Here is a 19,119-nt window from a genome sequence, read left to right on the forward strand (position 1 = left end):
AAAAATAATTAAAATACCAAAATCATGATAACCAAATAAAAATAAAGTGTTTGTTTTCATTTCTCATAATTTTTGTTCCTAGTTAAAAATATTTTATGTCCACCTAAAACTCATGTATACCACACACGTTTATGCAAGAAAAGTCCATCAATCCACCAATAGTAGTCGTTTATTTCTTCGTGGAAGGAATCAAATGTTTGTCTCTTTATCTTCTTTTGTCATGTAAAATTATATTATAAATAATGAATGTGTCCAAACCACCAAAATCGTCCCCAATCGTAAGATCAAAGTCCATACTATGAAACTTGGAGCACCACAAAAATTGGACATCCCAGATTCTACTGTCATCTATTGATCCAAAAAATCACAAGTCATTTTAGCGTATGCTTCCTCATCCAAACAGATGAGATACTTCCACCATCCAATATAAATAGCCCACACCAAACACTCTCCTGGACCAGAACACACACTATTAAAGCATTCACCCACTTCTCCAGTCTCCTCACTCATCACCACCACTGCTAATCTGAATAAGAATTTCTTCGACCTGTGTAAAAGGTTTCTTGATTGTTGATTTGTTTATTTCAAGGAAGAAAGAAAATGGGGCATAGTTTGTTGGAAGCGTTGAATGTGCGAGTGGTGGGCTCCGGCGAGAGGATTTTGGTCCTCGCCCATGGCTTCGGCACCGACCAATCGGCGTGGCAGCGCATTCTGCCGTTTTTTGTCCGCGACCACCGTGTTGTTCTTTATGACCTGGTCTGCGCCGGCAGTGTCAACCCTGATTACTTCGATTTCCGCCGCTACACCTCCCTCGACGCCTATGTGGACGACCTCCTCCACATACTCGACGCCCTCCGCATCGAGCGCTGCACCTACGTAGGACACTCTGTCTCCGCCACGATCGGGATTCTCGCCTCCATTCGCCGCCCTGAGCTCTTCACTAAGCTCATCCTCATCGGCGCCTCTCCGAGGTAAATATATGAATTTGAAGTTTTTCTAAAGGGAGAGTGTTTGGTGTTTTCCGCGCCCCCGAATGGGAGTCTCTCTTTCTCTTCTTGTCACCAATTACGAATTCTCAACTAGGAATAGATTAATAGAAACTTTCCTCGAACATGTTATGTGCACTTTTTGTTACGAATACATTTCTAGTGCAGGTTCTTGAACGACAAGAATTACCACGGGGGATTCGAGCAGGGTGAGATCGAGAAAGTTTTCTCAGCAATGGAGGCGAACTACGAGGCGTGGGTGAACGGATTCGCGCCGCTGGCTGTGGGGGCGGACGTGCCGGATGCGGTTCGGGAATTCAGCCGGACGCTGTTCAACATGAGGCCAGACATAACGCTGTTCGTGTCCCGGACGGTGTTCAACAGCGACCTGAGAGGGGTGCTAGGACTGGTCAGAGTGCCATGCTCCATCATTCAGACGGCAAGGGACGTGTCGGTGCCAGCGTCGGTTGCGGATTACCTCAAGAACCACCTGGGGGGGCGGAGCACGGTTCACATGTTGGACATAGAAGGGCACCTCCCCCATCTCTCCGCCCCCAACCTGCTGGCACGAGAGCTACGGCGAGCGTTACCCCGATGACGACGAAGAAAGCAAGAAGAGTTGGGTCACACGAAAAAAATGGCGAATAATGGAGTTGGACACGTGGCGAATACTAGTGGACTAATTCTCCTATGAAGTGTGATTTTTCGTTTTTCTCTTTGTAAGAAGAGGATAAGAATACCCACGTGAGTGTCACGTGTTGACGTATCCATTTTGTCTTCTGGCTTTTCTTTTTCTTTTCTAATTTATTTTCTCTGGTAGGTTTAGTAGGAAGAAGAATGTGGGAGGTTATATTTGACTCTGAGGCGTGTTTGGATGCGGATCAAATTTTTTATTGCAATCTATCTGTTCTTCCCTTCAATGTATACACGTTATGTTATGTGTATAAAAAAATCTTCTAAACAAGTAATGTATATATTAAAAGTTGAAATACAATTTAGAAGAGAAAATGGAATTTGGTTAGGATGTGGAGTGGAATTGCTATTTCCACAAGGATAGGAAAGTATGTTTGGTTTTGGAGATTTGGGAGAATCTAGTGGACTACTTTTGCTACAATCGAAATTGTCCAAACTTTTCGGGTCCCCCACAATAATATTTTTTTATGGGTTGCAAAAATTGACATATTTATTACTTTTTTGGTTTCCAAATTTTCACAACTTTAGTGGAATTGCACGTATTAGTAAGAGTAATCATGGAAAATGAGAAGAGGAACATGAGGAAATACCTTTTAACAGAGATGGATTCTTGACTATCTAGCCTACATCAAACTCAGCTTTTTGTTACAATATTTCATATTACGTTTTATATATCTCAGTTGCGTGTACATAGATTACATCATTAATTTTATTTTTAAAAAAATTATATACTTTACGTGCATATATAAAAAGAAACATAAGATGCAACGTGAATTACAAATTATATACTTACACGTACTTACATGTATCTTTTAACACAAATAATTTACTCTGTAAAACATTTGCATATATTGAAATTATATAGTTTATAAAAGGATATAAATTTTAAATCACTAATAGTAGTTTTGAGAGAAAGATTTTTATCCTATCAATACCAAAATTTCTTATCGAGAAGGTTTTTGTTATCTTTCATATTTTAAAGAGGTGAATATGACTATATGTATAATTCGGGGTGTGAAATGTATTAAACCTTATTCATAATGGTAATTTCGTATTAGGACAACTAAAATTGAAGGAATTTATTAACATTTTAAAATAAATTGGTCACTCCTCCCCCCTCAAAAAGAAAAAGGATAACTTATAAACTAATAAATTTAGTGGTTTATTGATTAATACTTTTATTTTATTTTATAAGGTAAATTACAAGAGACTGTAATAAGGTTTGTTTTAATTATAAATAGCTATTGTTGTTTGAAAAATTATAAATATCTTACTGAAATTACAAATATCTTCCTATAGTGAGTTGTTGCAACAAGGTATTTATTAGACTATTTATAATTTTATAGGAGTATTTATAAATTTTTAAATAATAAAAAAATATGTATAATTATCACAAATTTCATGAAGAGCCCGTTATAGCTTCCAATATTTTATAATGTGTAGAGACATGCCAAGTAAATATATTGCAAGTTTCTAATGATGGGCTTATTTAAAGCCCAAAGTATGCTGGGCCGAAGTTAAATTGTCAAAGTGGGTCCGAATCTTCAAATTACGGCCCAAACCATATAGTTGAGATTGTTTAGTAAATTGAGTGATATCAAACTTATTCGGCCCTAGGCCCAAAGTTACTGGGTGATTTCATCTAGGGAAACCTCAAACACTCACATGACAGGGATTTGGATTATTACTTTAATTAGTTTTTATTTGAAAATTATATCAATATTTTTAAAGGTAAATTATAATATGCTATTATGAGATTTTTCACATTTAAAAATATTCCTTCGTTATCTAAAAAATAAGAATATCACTTTAAAATTAAAAGTACCCTAACAATATTTCCTTGTGACAGCTTATTGTAGAAAATTATTTGTTAAGATATCTATAATTTTTAAGGGTATTTATAGTTTTTCAAAAAATGAGGAAGAATTTATAATGAAGTCAAATTTTAGGAGAACTTCTTTTAAATTTTTTATTTTTAATCAACCAATATAAAATTATTACGATATTCAGTATGTAAAATATCAATATTTTTAAATCAGTCAATTCGAGTGTATTTGATTCCAAGTCATTAAATTAAGAGGGTTCTGGGCAAAATTTATTTAAAAGGAAAAACGTAGATTATGATCCCATAATTAGAGTTGAAATAGTCTAAACAAAATACGTGTTTGTGGGATGAAATTGATTGAAAATTTTAAATATTTAATTTAATTACAGTAATAAAAATTTAAAATATAGTTTAAGAGCACGCGCTTTGGTGCGCCTATCGTCTCTGTCTGAATCTTGGTCTCTTTGACGCGCTGGAGAAGTTCCACTCAGTGCCCCTAACTTTTCATCGTATTTTACTCTTTCTTCTTTTTGTTGGTGTTTTCTTCCATTTTTGGTCTGATATCCGGCATAGCAGAAGAGAGAAGGAAGATTCCACAGTAGACTGCAGTCTCCATTTCCAAAAGCAGAGCTATTGTTAATCATGGATTCGGTAAAAACAAAAGCAGTAAAGTTGTTTAATTTAATAATCAAGTTGCTTTTCATTTCTTTTTAATGATGGAATACTTTTCAGTTTCCAACTCATTCTCTCTCTCTCTCAGATAACTGCATACGAGGCGACTAACTAGACTGCTTCTAAATGATCTGCAAGTCTGTAATCTGAGATTTGCGAGATCGGTATTTTGGATCGGTAGCTGAAGTACGAGAGGTCAAGTGATTTTTTTGTTTTTCAGTATGGGGAGTTATATGAAGGAGTTCTCGGAGGTAAAGGCGAAGAACTCGTCGGAGGAGGCGTTGCAGCGGTGGAGGAAAGCGTGTTGGCTGGTGAAGAATCATAAGAGGAGATTTCGATTCACTGCTAATCTCTCCAAGCGCTTCGAAGTTCGCGAGATCCAGAAATCCAATCAGGTTTTGACTTTTCCCTTTACTTTTATCTTTTTTTTTTTTTTTTGGAATCGTTTTTCGAAAACTATCTGCGGGAAAATATCTTCTTGTGTTTTTTGACTTTTTGGTTGACTCTTCCTTCCCTCTCTGTTTACATGTTTTTTTCTTGGTCTTGTTGGTCTTTTGCTTTGGCTTACCTCATGAACGCAATTGGCAGCAGCCGAGATGTAAGAGGGTAACGATAACAGTGGAGCTGAAGACAGATGATTGGTGGAAAGATTTTTGTGATCTAGTCCAATACGCGTAGGAATCTAGGATTTTAGTAGGAAAAGAATAATGGAAATTAAAATCCAACTGTAATTAAATCCAGTCCAGTTTTATTTGAGCCTGCACTCTCAGCCTAACCTAATTCAATCATAAGTGCCATAAATTTATTGTGTATTATTATACAATAAAAAAAAATTGACAATCTCGCAGCAAACATGATACGTTTGTTTTGAAATTGGTTTGGTTCAAATTTAATCAAGAATTTTCCGTCTTATTTTAGGAAATATAAGCAATTATCCTTGATTTTTTATTTTTTAATTTTTTGGTTTAGTTGGGTAAGAGTGAAATAAAGAAATAAAATGAAAATACTAGTTTAAATTATATTATTCAAATATTTCCTTCACTATTTTCCTTCCAAACCAAACAAAATAATATATGCGTATTTCTCCAATTCACGGTCCGGATAGACTCTTCAACTCTTGAAGGTTTTCTCTCAATGCATGTCTTTTTTCAAGGTTTTGTTTGTTTACTTTATATTCTCTCTTGATGCAACTTGCCGAATAATATTGTATAGTTTACCAAAAAGATGATTTGTTTTGTTCTTCTTCCCACAATTAAAAGGATGGACTTGCTCTGGCTGACTGTTCGGGAAACAATAACGAATTGAGTTTAGAATTTCTTCATTTCATTATTGGAACAGAATCTATGTTCTCTGATGTCGATTTAGATGTTCCCGAAGTCTGATAAATTTTCATGGAGTGAAGCTTGTGAAGAAGTCATGAGTTCAGCTCTTTGATTTAGAAAAAATACTTTTATGCACGGAAGCTTGTCTCTGCAACTAGACAATTTAATCTGTTCAATAAACATGTAGGAGTGACTCATTTTATGATACTGCAGGAGAAGCTTAGAGTTGCAGTCTTAGTCTCCCAAGCAGCCCTTAGTTTCGTTCAAGGTTAGTCTTCAACCACATGCAGAAATTGAAGTTTTCTTTTTCTTTTTTCTATGCTAATTGTCTGATGAACATCTCCAGGTATCAGCTACAAGGTACCAGATGCAGTGAAGGGAGCAGGTTTTGAAATATGTGCTGATGAGTTAGGATCGATTGTTGAGGGCCATAATTCAAGGAAGTTAAAAGTTCATGGTGGTCTTGAGGGTATTGCAGACAAGCTCTCTACTTCACTGAACAATGGAATCAATATTTCTGAGGAGTCCCTTAATCGCAGAAGAGAAACATATGGAATTAATAAGTTCACTGAGAGCCCAGCAAAGGGATTTTGGCTTTTTGTATGGGAAGCCCTGCAAGATACTACCCTCATGATACTTGGCGTATGTGCCCTTGTCTCTCTAATTGTTGGAATTGCAACAGAAGGATGGCCAAAAGGTGCTCATGATGGACTTGGGATTGTTGCCAGTATTCTTCTTGTTGTGTTTGTCACTGCTACAAGTGATTTTAAACAGTCGTTACAGTTCAAGGATTTGGATAAGGAGAAGAAAAAGATTACTGTTCAGGTAACTCGAAATGGGTACAGACAAAAGATTTCCATATTCGATTTACTATCTGGTGACATCGTTCATCTTGCCATTGGGGATCAGGTCCCAGCTGATGGACTCTTTGTTTCAGGTTATTCCTTGTTAATAAATGAATCTAGTTTAACAGGAGAGAGTGAACCAATAAATGTAACCTGTGAAAATCCTTTTCTCCTATCTGGAACTAAAGTTCAGGACGGATCCTGCAAAATGCTAGTTACCACTGTCGGAATGAGAACTCAGTGGGGCAAATTGATGGCTACTCTTAGTGAAGGAGGCGATGATGAAACCCCCTTGCAAGTTAAACTGAATGGAGTGGCTACAATTATTGGAAAAATAGGTCTGTTTTTCGCTGTTGTCACCTTTGCTGTCCTGGTGCAAGGACTGTTTAGCCGCAAGATGAATCAGGGTTCGCACTGGAGCTGGTCTGGAGATGATGCCCTGGAAATGCTGGAATATTTCGCGATTGCAGTAACAATTGTTGTGGTTGCTGTTCCTGAGGGTTTGCCTTTAGCTGTTACCTTGAGCCTTGCATTTGCCATGAAGAAGATGATGAATGACAAGGCACTTGTACGTCATTTGGCTGCTTGTGAGACCATGGGATCTGCCACAACTATTTGTAGTGACAAGACTGGAACGCTAACTACTAATCACATGACTGTTGTAAAAGCATGTATTTGTGGGAAAATAAAAGAAGTTAGTAGCTCTGTTAAAACTTCTGCTTTTTGCTCAGACATTCCTGATTCTGTTGTGAAAATGGTTCAGAGGTCGATATTCAACAACACTGGTGGAGATATAGTCACGACTCAAGATGGGAAAATTGAGATCCTTGGTACACCCACTGAGACTGCAATTCTGGAATTTGGACTCTTTCTTGGAGGAGATTTCCAAGCAGAGCGACAGGCCTCAAAGCTTGTCAAAGTTGAGCCATTTAATTCCACTAAGAAGCGCATGGGTGTGGTCTTGGAGCTACCTGGTGAAGGTTTTCAGGCGCATTGCAAAGGTGCATCTGAGATTATCTTGGCAGCATGTGATAAGGTACTGGACTCAACTGGCGAGGTTGTTCCCCTGGATGAATCATCAATGAATCATTTGAAGGATACAATTGAACATTTTGCAAGTGAAGCTCTTAGAACCCTATGCATTGCATACAAGGATATTGGTGGTGACTTCTCTGCTGAAAATCCTATTCCCTTTGAGGGTTATACTTTGATAGGAATTGTGGGCATTAAAGATCCAGTTCGCCCCGGAGTCAAGGAGTCAGTTGCAATTTGTAGGTCAGCCGGCATTGTGGTCCGGATGGTCACAGGAGATAACATAAACACCGCTAAGGCAATAGCTAGGGAATGTGGAATACTGACTGATGATGGCATTGCTATTGAGGGCCCAGAATTTCGGAAGAAAAGTGAAGAGGAGCTGCAGGAACTCATCCCAAAACTACAGGTATTCTGTGCTAAGCAGCCATATTTGCTGCTTTATGTGTTATTTAATCTGAAAGTTCTATGCATCATTGGCATAGTTTTATTGTTATTAGTGGATGAATTCTTGCGAGTTAAGAAGTAAATTGAATTTTAGAAACTCATAACTATTGCCCTAAATTTTGATTTACTTGGAAACTCTAAGCATCGCTCTTGGTTTTCAGCACAAAGTTCATTTTGTCTCCCCCAAAATATATGCCCCTCCTACCATGGAGTCATGTGCTTAGTAGTAATGAGAACGTTTAAACCCAACCGAATTCTGGGGCTCGTGTTTTAGCCTGGAAGATTTCGTACCTGCCCTGATTATAAGATTTTGATTCCTGAATATAGCTATTCACATTTGTTTATTTCTATAGCATTTTATGCATGCATATTGTATAATTGTAGATTCAACTATTCTGGACCTTTATCTGATGTGCTTTATTTGGAAGGTAATGGCGCGCTCTTCACCAATGGATAAGCATACTCTGGTGAGACATCTAAGATCCACATTTCAGGAGGTTGTTGCTGTGACAGGAGATGGAACAAATGATGCTCCTGCACTTCATGAAGCAGATATTGGTCTTGCAATGGGAATTTCTGGAACTGAGGTGATAAATTTGGCCATAAATGATATATGTGCTATGTTTTATAGATAATGATATCGGCAAACTTTCTCGGTTTTTTCTCCATCTATATTGAATATTTTAGTTTGTCATGACACATCATAAGCTGTTTCTATGTGGGCCTCATGTTGTTTGTCCTCCCGTTCCATAGGGAATGTCTTTATTCATCAAAACTAGAGTTATCAACATGAATTATCGAAATGAATTCTACTTATTGTTATAATCTTGAATCTTCCAGGTGGCCAAAGAGAGTGCTGATGTTATAATTCTGGATGACAATTTCTCCACTATTGTTACTGTGGCGAAATGGGGCCGCTCAGTTTATGTTAACATTCAAAAATTTGTTCAATTTCAGCTTACAGTTAATGTAGTTGCTCTAATTGTCAACTTCTCTTCAGCATGCTTGACAGGTAAACATACGATGGTCAAAGCAGTCTCTCTTTGGGTTTTCTCTTAAGCAAGATATAGATTCTTACATTCATCCCCCTGTTTTCTAGGCAATGCTCCCCTTACCGCTGTTCAACTTCTATGGGTCAACATGATCATGGATACACTGGGAGCACTTGCGCTGGCCACTGAGCCTCCAACAGATGAGTTAATGAGGAGATCACCAGTTGGACGCAAAGGAAACTTCATCAGCAATGTCATGTGGAGGAATATCTTGGGGCAGTCCATTTATCAGTTCGTTATCATATGGTATCTGCAAACATCCGGAAAAGCAGTGTTCCATCTTGATGGCCAAGAATCAGATTTAATTCTTAACACACTCATTTTCAACTCATTCGTCTTTTGCCAGGTAGCTTTCAACAACAAAAAGACAGAATAATCTTCCATTATGTTGTCAGAAATGTTGCCCCCATGATATGTTTGTTACCTACAAAAGCGGCATATTGTGTTGTATAAGCAGAAGATCTCCACATAAATCTACACTTTATTGTTTATATTGTCTTGCATTTGCAGGTTTTCAACGAGATAAGCTCCAGAGACATGGAGAAGATAAACGTCTTCAGAGGCATACTCGACAACTACGTTTTTGTGGGTGTACTTAGCTGCACTGTCCTCTTCCAAATCCTTATCGTTGAATTCCTGGGCACATTTGCCAACACCTATCCTCTAACGTGGCAGCAATGGTTGGCTAGCATTCTGCTTGGATTTCTTGGCATGCCTATTGCTGCTGCTATAAAGATGATCCCTGTAGGATTGAGGTAAAATCCACTTCTGCTGGTGTTGGTATAAGGGTTTTGAGGGCTTAGAACTGGAATTAGGAATACTTAAACAGTTGCAAGTATGCCTTAACACTTCTAATTCCAATTCTATGATTCGAAACTCAATGGATCAAATACACTGTCAGTAGCTTCTGAGACAAAAACTTCAAAATGGAGATAAAATTCCAACATGGTTACAGCTACAGAATCAATCCAATATCGATTCTATGGCTACATTCAAGTGCTACATGCATCTGCAGAAGGACGACCAATTTTGTAATCAACATTCTAGAGTTATTCGGATATTTGGTTTTGAAGTACTGACAGAACTAATCAATTTCAGTTGCCTTACCAAGGTATCAGGACTTTGAATTTATTGCATTACTGCAGATGTATGTAATCAGGATGTTCCATTTTTTATCACTACAGTGATCATTTTTTCCTTGGATTCTGAAAGTTTTTGACATGTAAGATATCCTTCTCTTATTTCAAGGATATTACCTTGCAGATTGGACAATTTTTACCGGTTTTTTATTTTGAGGTTCCTGTTTTGTTCTTTTTCTTTCATCGTATCTCTGATCTTTATACTGAAGAATTCTGCTTCAATGTGCTTGTAACCTATCTTCGGTTCTAAAACTTTTCATCAGGAAAATAGTGAGAGAACAGTGATGTTTAAACTCTAGGGTAACTACATTTGGACAAAATTACACTTTCCCAAATAAATTTTAGAATAACATTTACATCTTCTTTGAGAATTACCTATTTACGTCTGACTTTCTTCTGTTAGGGTTTGGTCGACAAATATACATCAACTAAAAATTAGATAAAATTTCAATTTTACCCTTCATCCAATATTTTTTTTAATATTATTATTCTAGTAGTTATAATAAAATATTATTCTAATCGTTGATGAATGTAAAAAAAAATAGTATTTTATCTTGTGCTATAAGAAATAAATGCAACAATTATATTCATTTCACCGTATATATAGGATGTTAAAAGTTGCCAAAATATATATTATACTTACTCCTTAAAATATAGTCTTAAAATTTTATTTGAAAACGAAAAGTAAAATTTTGCATTTTAAAAAAGAATCTAAAAATAATTAAGCCAAGAAACGGTTCAGCCCAGAAATTGTAACAAGGTGGGGCTGTCGTGGGGGTTCGCCTTCCGGAACACACATAGCAACATAGTGAAAGGACTAGGCATGGGGCAGCACCAATTTTGTTGGTAACAAAGCTGGCAAATCAGAAATTGGGCAGACAAGTACGTACCACTTAATAATTCTTGACAAGTTTTGATTTTGACTACTCGACAAATTTTGGCTTCTTTCTAATTTACTTAAATTCCTGAATTAGAACAGTACTAGGAATTGGGATTGACCAAACCGACCACATATGAAATGATCATGATGGATGATTAAGGGATTCAAAGCAATAATTAATAAGCAATGCTACATTTATATATACATTACATAAAAATACAACCTGGAAAACTGTTACACCTTACAACATTATTAGCAATTGGGTTCTCTTGTTTTCTTTTAGGAAATCAATAATGTTTGTTGCATAATAAACAAGACTTGAATCATTACATGACATGTTGGGTCAAAGTGTAGTGTGTTGCAAATTGGGACAGTCAAGGTGGTCTTTGTTGTTATCAAGATGGTCACAGGTTCCACACTTTTTAACTGAAATTTTAATCATTATCTCTCACATTCCAACACTTAAAATAAGCCCAAGAAGATATTATTATTATTATTATTCAGTTCACTATGCTTCCCCCCTCAACTTTATTATTTGATAAAGTGCATTTTAACAGCCTGGTCTACAAAAAATGAGCAATAAAAGCATTCCCCAACAACTTAAAGTACACAAAGATGAGTTCAATCAACAAAATGATGTGCATAGAAATCTCTACTCTGTTTCCAATGGCCCTCAAACAGAAAGGCCAAAGCCAAACAGGAGATAAGAAAAAAATCAAGACCCCACTTGCCCCAAACATTCAAACAAATCCAATGAAACTTTTACAAGCTTTTTTTGTGATGGGCAATAAGCAACACAGATGTATCAAATCAAGAAACAGCTTTCCTTCCTTCCAAGGACTAAAAAGGAAAAAAGCATCCCAAGCAACACCCTTTAAAATCTAGGGCTGCATATGGATATTATAAACTATATAAACATGGCAAAACATATAAGAAAAATGTAATTAAAAAAAATGAAACAAATGGGTCAAGTGTGAAGAAAAAACAATACTTGTTAAAACTGTGTGAAGTCATGTCTTTGAGGCCTCTTCCCTTTTCTTTCCACACCTTATGAGCTGTGACTCTTCCTCTTTTCAGCCCAAATTAGCTTTTCTTTTCTGCTGCCAAACTTCTGCTTTTCTTTCGTTCTTTCTTTTTTTTTTTTGTTATAATCACTTTTCCCAAATGTATTTCCCCTTCCTTTCCACTTCTTATCCAATCAACTCCAAATCATATACAAATACTAAAGGAAAATAAATTAGTACCACTAAGCAATTCTCATGCACCAATGTTGAGTGCTTTTTTGTTTTGGGTTTTCAGTGCTTTTCCTTCTTGTCAGGCACATCACCATATTGATCATTTTGATTAAACACAAGCCTTTTTCTCTTTGCAATGGCAGCAGAAGCAACTGAAGAATTTCCACAAGCTTCAGCCCTTTGTATTTGGATGGGTGATAAATCAGGAGACTTGATCCCTTTGCTCAACTTTAATCTTTCAATGTCCATTTCTTGAACTAGGTTGTAGCACGAAATGATATTGTCCTGCAAGTAGCAAGTTACAGACACTGAAGATCAGAATTCATGAATGCAGCTTTCATATGGAAATGACAATCTACAAAATGGGATTTGAGAAAAAATGCAAGAATTCATCTAAACAAATAGCAAATGCCTCACAATGTCGTAAGAACCAGTTAAGTCACTGATTTTGAGCTTCAAGGCATCTATTGTCAATTCTTGATCCAGTACAAACAATGCGGCTGCTGCTGCTATCACTGATGGTCTGTGGGACATTATTTTGACATCTGCATTCAAGAATTTGGTGAGTCAAATCAGTCAAACCAATTCAAAGATTAACCAAACTTCTTGAGAAAACAGATTAGTCTTTGAAAATGGAGTGTGGAATCTACATTTCATTGAGCCCAAAATGAGGTCCATTGTTCTTGACACTCCATTTCTTGGTGAAGAGTTGTCAAAGAACTTGTTTGCAAAGAACTGAACATAAGCAAAAGGAGTGATTGACCCCATTTTCCACTCCAATGTATTCAGTACCAAGAGTTCCATCCTCTGTATCACACTGCTCTCAAAATTATAATCCCCCAAACAGAACTCCGACAATGCCGGCACTACACTTTCTTCCATTTTTGCAGCCAATGAAAGACAAGCCATTGATAATAACCTCAGTGCCCATGATTTCTCTGCCTACATTTTCATCAAACATACAAGAACACAACATTAGAAATGAAACTCTCACATCCGACATTCATACCATTGGTACAAAGAAATGAAGTTACATCAACAGATCTTCTGGAGAGAAATCTATCAAGATATGTGACTGATAGATAAGCAGTTTGCACTCCGAACCCAAGAACTTCCCTTGTCTGCACAAAACAACGCCAAGATTTTACTTTCCCAACATTTCCACACACAAAAACACAGAACAAACTTAAAAATCAAAAGGGTCTGAAAAACAAACTCTGAGAATGTAGTGGATTCCATCCAAACGCGCCCCTTGAATCCAAGAACTCTGCAAAAATTCCTCCATTTTCAGCCCACCACTTGAGATTTCTCTATCAAGAAGCACTTTCATGTACTCATCATCACAACCATCTTCCACAATCGAACCAAATTCCATCTTTTCATCCTCTTCATCTTCCAAACTGCCCACCTTCTCTTTACATAGCAATAAACTGTCAGGAGAAAACAAAGCCCGAGAATTTTCCATCTTTGATTCTTCACAGTTCTTTCTAGTGTTGTTCAACTCTATTTCTGCCTCTATATGTGAAGAGTGAAGGGGTGTGTGTGGAGTGGGAGGAATTGGTGGCGCCAAAAAGAGCGGGTGTGTGATAATGGTCGTGTCTTCTAATTAGGCATGTGATGAGCAAACCATTACTACTCTTGTCATTAATAGACACATAATTAATAATTTGAGTCCCCCTACTCTATATATGGAAATCAAATGGGTTGCTAAATCTACAAGCAATCTTGGAATGTGGGCTTCAAAGTAGAGTAGTGGTGGTGCTGTTGGTGGTGGTGGTGGTGGGGTTCGTGGCGGAGGGTGGTGGTGGAGATGGGAGAAGATCCGACTGAGTTGAGAATTTGTATATGCTTTTAGCTTTGACTGTGGGCAGCGTTTTGTTTCTGTTGCTTACATGGACCAATAACGCCATGACACGTAGTTGGGGTGGGTGTGGTGGGGAGTACTGTTAGGGTATATCATGCCACGAAGGATATTATCATACAAGTTTATAAAATTATTAGATAATAATATCATAGGATTGAAATATTGTCATTATTTAGTATTTTATATAATCTATCATTTTTTAGCATAATAGTTAAGGTTGAAATCATGTAGATAAATATGGAATAATGGATTCAATTTCATAAAAAGTGTAAATTTATCTCATTATATTTACTTTTTATTATTTTATAAATATTTTTTATTAAATAATATATTAATTTATTAATTAATACTCGATACTTGTTGTAATTATATAATCAAAATGAAGTATTTTTTTTAGTAAAATGGTGTGTCTTTTGAGTGAAATGATGTCTATATTTGAACGAAAAGTCATAACCTTTTACTAACATATTTTTCAATGAATATATTTATTAAACGAAATATTTCCAATACCTCTAAGTAAGGCCACCATTTGCATTTCATTTATTCATAGCATTTTCAAGTATTTTAGTATCCTAAAACTATAAAATCATAAAATTACTATATTTTAAAAGACAAATTACAATAAGTATTAGCACCACTACGAGCGGACATTATTTCAAGGAGAAAGAGACTTTCTAATACATATTCTGTATTTTTTCACAAACATAAATATTATGTTATTAATATTTTGTGACTGGTCAAAGATGAACGTGGGTTGGAGCGTCATGACGTCACTCATCATACATAAGCACTAAGCACTCTACTTATTTCTATTTTTTTTAGCTAGCTATATTATGTGTGTATTATTTAAATTAAAAAAATAAACTAAAAATTTGATTAGAGTTGATATTTTTTAAAAAAAATAATTTTATTTAATTAGTTAAATATAATAAAATTTTGAGTGTGTTTCAATCATTAAAATATGGATAAATCAAAAAATGATATAACAAGGTACATCCATTGATTTAATAATAAATCGGAAGGTACCAAAAATGATAGTTATTTTCGTACATCATTTGGTTTTTGAATTTAATGAGTGGATAAATGTGTAGATAGTGATATTATAAAGTAAAATATTTATATTTGTAGTAATGTGAAAAGAAATGGAAAATTTATCTATTTTAATTATAGTAATAACGGGGAGTATATGGAAATCGGGTGCAAAAGTGTTTAGTGAAAACGTAAATTTATTTTTTCGAATTATTTCAGAAATACTAAAACTGATTAATATCAATTATTTCTCTTCTTTTAAAGGGTATTTTTGAAATACTGTAAACAAAGATGTCAAAAACAATTTCTGGATATTTACAAAAATAATTGTAAATTTTCTTATAATGAATCTGGTAATAAGTTAATTACTTTTTTACAAACACCCTTTAATCTAATAATATTCACCTACTTTTTTCATTAGTTAATCTCAATACTCAATTAATCATCAAGCCATCATCTTAATTAACCAAAGATTAACATGCACGAACGATGTTTACAACAATTCACTTAATTACCAATAATGTCTTAGTCTATTGGTTGATCAGGTTAAGACTGAGGTCCTATGAAAAGGTTCGATGTTAAGGGTTCTAGTTCACCGAATGTGTAGGTATTTGTTTTACTTTATGCGAGTTATTGAAATTTATTAACAGTCATATTCATGTATTGGTTGATTCGATATAATACTAATAAAAAAGACAAGCCCACTTAATTATAAAATTAAAATTAACAAGATTAATTTGTTTGTTAACCCATTAATGCCCATGACTATACACACCAATAGACAACCATAAAAGATACCATTTCACTGCTCAAAAAAATCAGAACATACTTTATTAATATTAATCACCCTAAATATATAAAAATTAATATAGCATGCATCATCGGCCTATCACATCACAGTCACAGACAACCTCTAGAACGCAAGATCCGATACATAATTTGTTATTAATTTTTCTCTTAATTATGATTTTAATTTTTTAATAATGAAAAGGGATACACAATTTTATATTATCCTTATGCACTAAACTTATTTTAACCACCTAATTTTTGTCTCTATTGTCTCAGAAGAATTCCTACGGACCAATCTATGGGTAGGTTAAAATTAATGAATTTCAACAAAGTACATTAATAGGACGTGCGTACTGCTGCCGTGAATCAATCCAAATACATAATTAATTAAGTAATTAAAAAAATTGGGATTTTATAAGTTTTGAAAAATATTAATTAAAGACCAAAGAAAATAATATTTTGGCATAAGTCTTTGTGGTGAAATCCTAAATAAGTACATTTTGATCATCATATCTTGGATCTTGCACACTGTGAGGTTGTAATTAACTAGGGTTTAGAAGTCCAAGACCTATTTTTCAATTATAGTATTTAAATTTATCAAATTGAGCGGAATATTGATTTATATTCAACTTTATAATAACGTATTTTATTTCTGAATTTATTTTCAACTAAACAATTATTAACTTTCAAGATCTTGTTTTGGGATGTTTCCTTTAATTCAAAATTTGAGCGCAATATGGAAAAAGAAATAAGGAATTTTACAACTATTTTCTTTAAGATTTGACATAATTTTAGATGCCTATTTTTTATCTGTAAAAATTAAAAATACCGTCTTAAATTTTAACGTTCGTCTAACAACAAGCTCATTCCATTACTTATTTTTTTATTTTTTTAAGTTTTCATGTAAGTTTTGATGGTGAACTGACAAAAATGATATGTTGAATTATAAATTATGATTTTATATTTATTTTTATGGAATAATATGGTCTATGGATAATTTACTTTACTCACCATCAAATTACTTTTTTTTCAAATATTTTTTTTAGAAAAAAATAGCAAGGGCATAATAGTAATTTATACCTCATAATTCAGGGACTATTTACTTATTTTTCATTTGATAAGAGTATATGTAAAAAAATATAATTACTGAGCTTCATAATTGAATATTCATATAAGCAAAATTCATAGCATTTGAAAAAATAAGTATTTTAATCCCTATTTAAATTAAAATTTGGATCTTAGTGGTCACCTTCACGACTCTCCATTGAATAATTGTACTATAAGTACGAATATTTATGCTAGATTCTGATTCTGCTTGAGACCATGGATTGATAATGTACTTGGATCTCAAAATGTTTGTGTACTTATACGCGTACGTCTTTATATATGTGTATATATACTCATATTATACGTATATCTATACGTATAGTATTACCCTAATCTATGAGTTTGGAATGTATGTGTTCATGGAGGCCATCGTATGTATTCTCTGAATACACATATATTACTATATAATACACTATACAAATAGTAAAAGATTGTTAACTTTTTAATTACCATAAAAAAATATTTCGTCTATTTCATTACACTATAAGAGAAATTCTCTCATTGTCTACTCTGGCATGAGTATTTTTCAATTCTTCTAACATTAGAGGTAATTTTAATATGTTCAAAAATGTTCAAGACGTGAAATCCCCACTTCCTCGATGATTTATTCATCATGTTATATATTAATTGTTTATAAATATGATATCAACAAATTAAATACCAAGATATATCCCCAAAATGGAATGAACACGCACACATATATATATATATATTATCTACACTATTATAAAAGGCACACTTCTGCTCCTGTACCAAGTTGTAAATATCCAAAATTACCTTTTAACTCATTCATTCTTTCAAGAAAACTTAATTATTACAGTAATTTCAATACTTTGAATGGATTTATTAAAATACCCCTCAAACTTCCTTAACTTTAGTATTTTTATATGGGGTTAAATGTAATTTATTCTCCAGTGTTAATGAAAAAGTGCAAAAAAGTCCAAGTGAAAAAACAAAAAGAGAGGTAAATTATATCATTTTTTAAATCATAAGGGAGTAAATTGCACTTTATTTTTTCATAGGACTTTTTTGCACATTTTTCATTAACATAGGGGATAAATTGTACGTAACCCCCTTTATATATTTGAAGCCATTACTCCAAAATCGATAATCCACCTATCAACAAAAAATTAATTACTTATAGTTTTCAAATATTTTCACACAAAATGATCATCTGAAATGGATAGTAAAATAGTATTCCATTCATGTATGTTGAAAAATAATAAAGATAGCTTAAGAAATTAGGATTAGTTCCACTCAATTCTTTAGTTTGTTTTTCTTCTATTTATTATTAAATAAATATAATAAAAATTTAAATAATACTCACAGTATTATCTGCATTCCAACAATAAAAATAAGCTGTCCGTGCATATATGTATATAGATAAAGAGATAGATGCATGAGCATGTAGTATTACATAGGTGGGGTGGCGTACACATGTGGTAGAATGAGTAGGTCAGAATGTCCATCACTCCGCCCGTATTTCTCTCTCAACCTTGTCAATCGGGCAACAGGACATGGGCAACCCTCACCATGCATCATATTTATTCATATTAATGCCCCTGCCTTCTTATTTTTTTTTATATAAATAAATAAAAAAAGAAAAGAAAATGACAGTGCCTGACTACTTTTTAAGCTTGTAGGTGGCATCAGAATTGTAGTGGGTCCGGAAGCCAACCTAAGGTACAACCCCAACCACTCAGTTAACTCGTACTCATGCTCGTGTAGGTCACGTCTTGACAAGTCGAGCCCAATGATGATAGTTTAATATGGTATTAAAATCAAATTAAATAAAAAATAATTAAAAATATAGTATCGAATAAAAATTCTTATTACTTAATCTAATTAATGGCTAAGTGACAATTTCTTTTCTAGCATGGCTACATATATAGTGTTATTATGTTGTTTTGTGGTAAGTGGCAATAAATCCTGTTGTGCCATTGTAATGAATTTGATAATGTCTCCAGATTAATAGTAACAGATTGTGTTAAGTTACCATTTTCTTACAATAAGTGATATACATAACGATATATAAAAAGAAGTTATATGATAGATAGTACTTAAATTTCACAATTGCACATTGCTATTAAGTTCATATATTAATACTCATTTTTATGACAGTATAAAGATCTTGTCTGATCATATATACGTTTTAAGTTTGGATAAGAATTTCTCTACATATTTGCTTCATCATGCCAAATT

At 34.2% G+C, this 19,119-nt stretch overlaps 3 protein-coding genes across 3 annotated transcripts; 2 read left to right on the plus strand and 1 right to left on the minus strand.

Moving 5' to 3' along the window:
- On the plus strand, positions 292-1,903 carry LOC105159105 (probable strigolactone esterase DAD2). Its single transcript, XM_011076055.2, has 2 exons — positions 292-971; positions 1,155-1,903. The coding sequence occupies exons 1-2, from the start codon at positions 601-603 to the stop codon at positions 1,582-1,584; spliced, it is 801 nt and encodes a 266-aa protein (XP_011074357.1). The 5' UTR covers positions 292-600; the 3' UTR covers positions 1,585-1,903.
- On the plus strand, positions 3,944-10,163 carry LOC105159106 (calcium-transporting ATPase 1, chloroplastic). The gene is made up of 8 exons (XM_011076056.2): positions 3,944-4,155; positions 4,265-4,571; positions 5,712-5,766; positions 5,845-7,784; positions 8,251-8,409; positions 8,663-8,834; positions 8,922-9,220; positions 9,385-10,163. Exons 2-8 carry the CDS (start codon positions 4,398-4,400, stop codon positions 9,631-9,633), a joined length of 3,048 nt encoding a protein of 1,015 aa, XP_011074358.1. The 5' UTR covers positions 3,944-4,155; positions 4,265-4,397; the 3' UTR covers positions 9,634-10,163.
- Positions 12,026-13,917, minus strand: LOC105159107 (cyclin-D5-3-like). Its single transcript, XM_011076057.1, has 5 exons — positions 13,345-13,917; positions 13,163-13,249; positions 12,779-13,070; positions 12,546-12,673; positions 12,026-12,413 (listed from the first exon to the last, which is right to left on the minus strand). Exons 1-5 carry the CDS (start codon positions 13,591-13,593, stop codon positions 12,189-12,191), a joined length of 981 nt encoding a protein of 326 aa, XP_011074359.1. The 5' UTR covers positions 13,594-13,917; the 3' UTR covers positions 12,026-12,188.

This window comes from Sesamum indicum, linkage group LG3 (assembly GCF_000512975.1).
Source record: "Sesamum indicum cultivar Zhongzhi No. 13 linkage group LG3, S_indicum_v1.0, whole genome shotgun sequence".
NCBI classification, from domain to species: Eukaryota; Viridiplantae; Streptophyta; class Magnoliopsida; order Lamiales; family Pedaliaceae; genus Sesamum; species Sesamum indicum.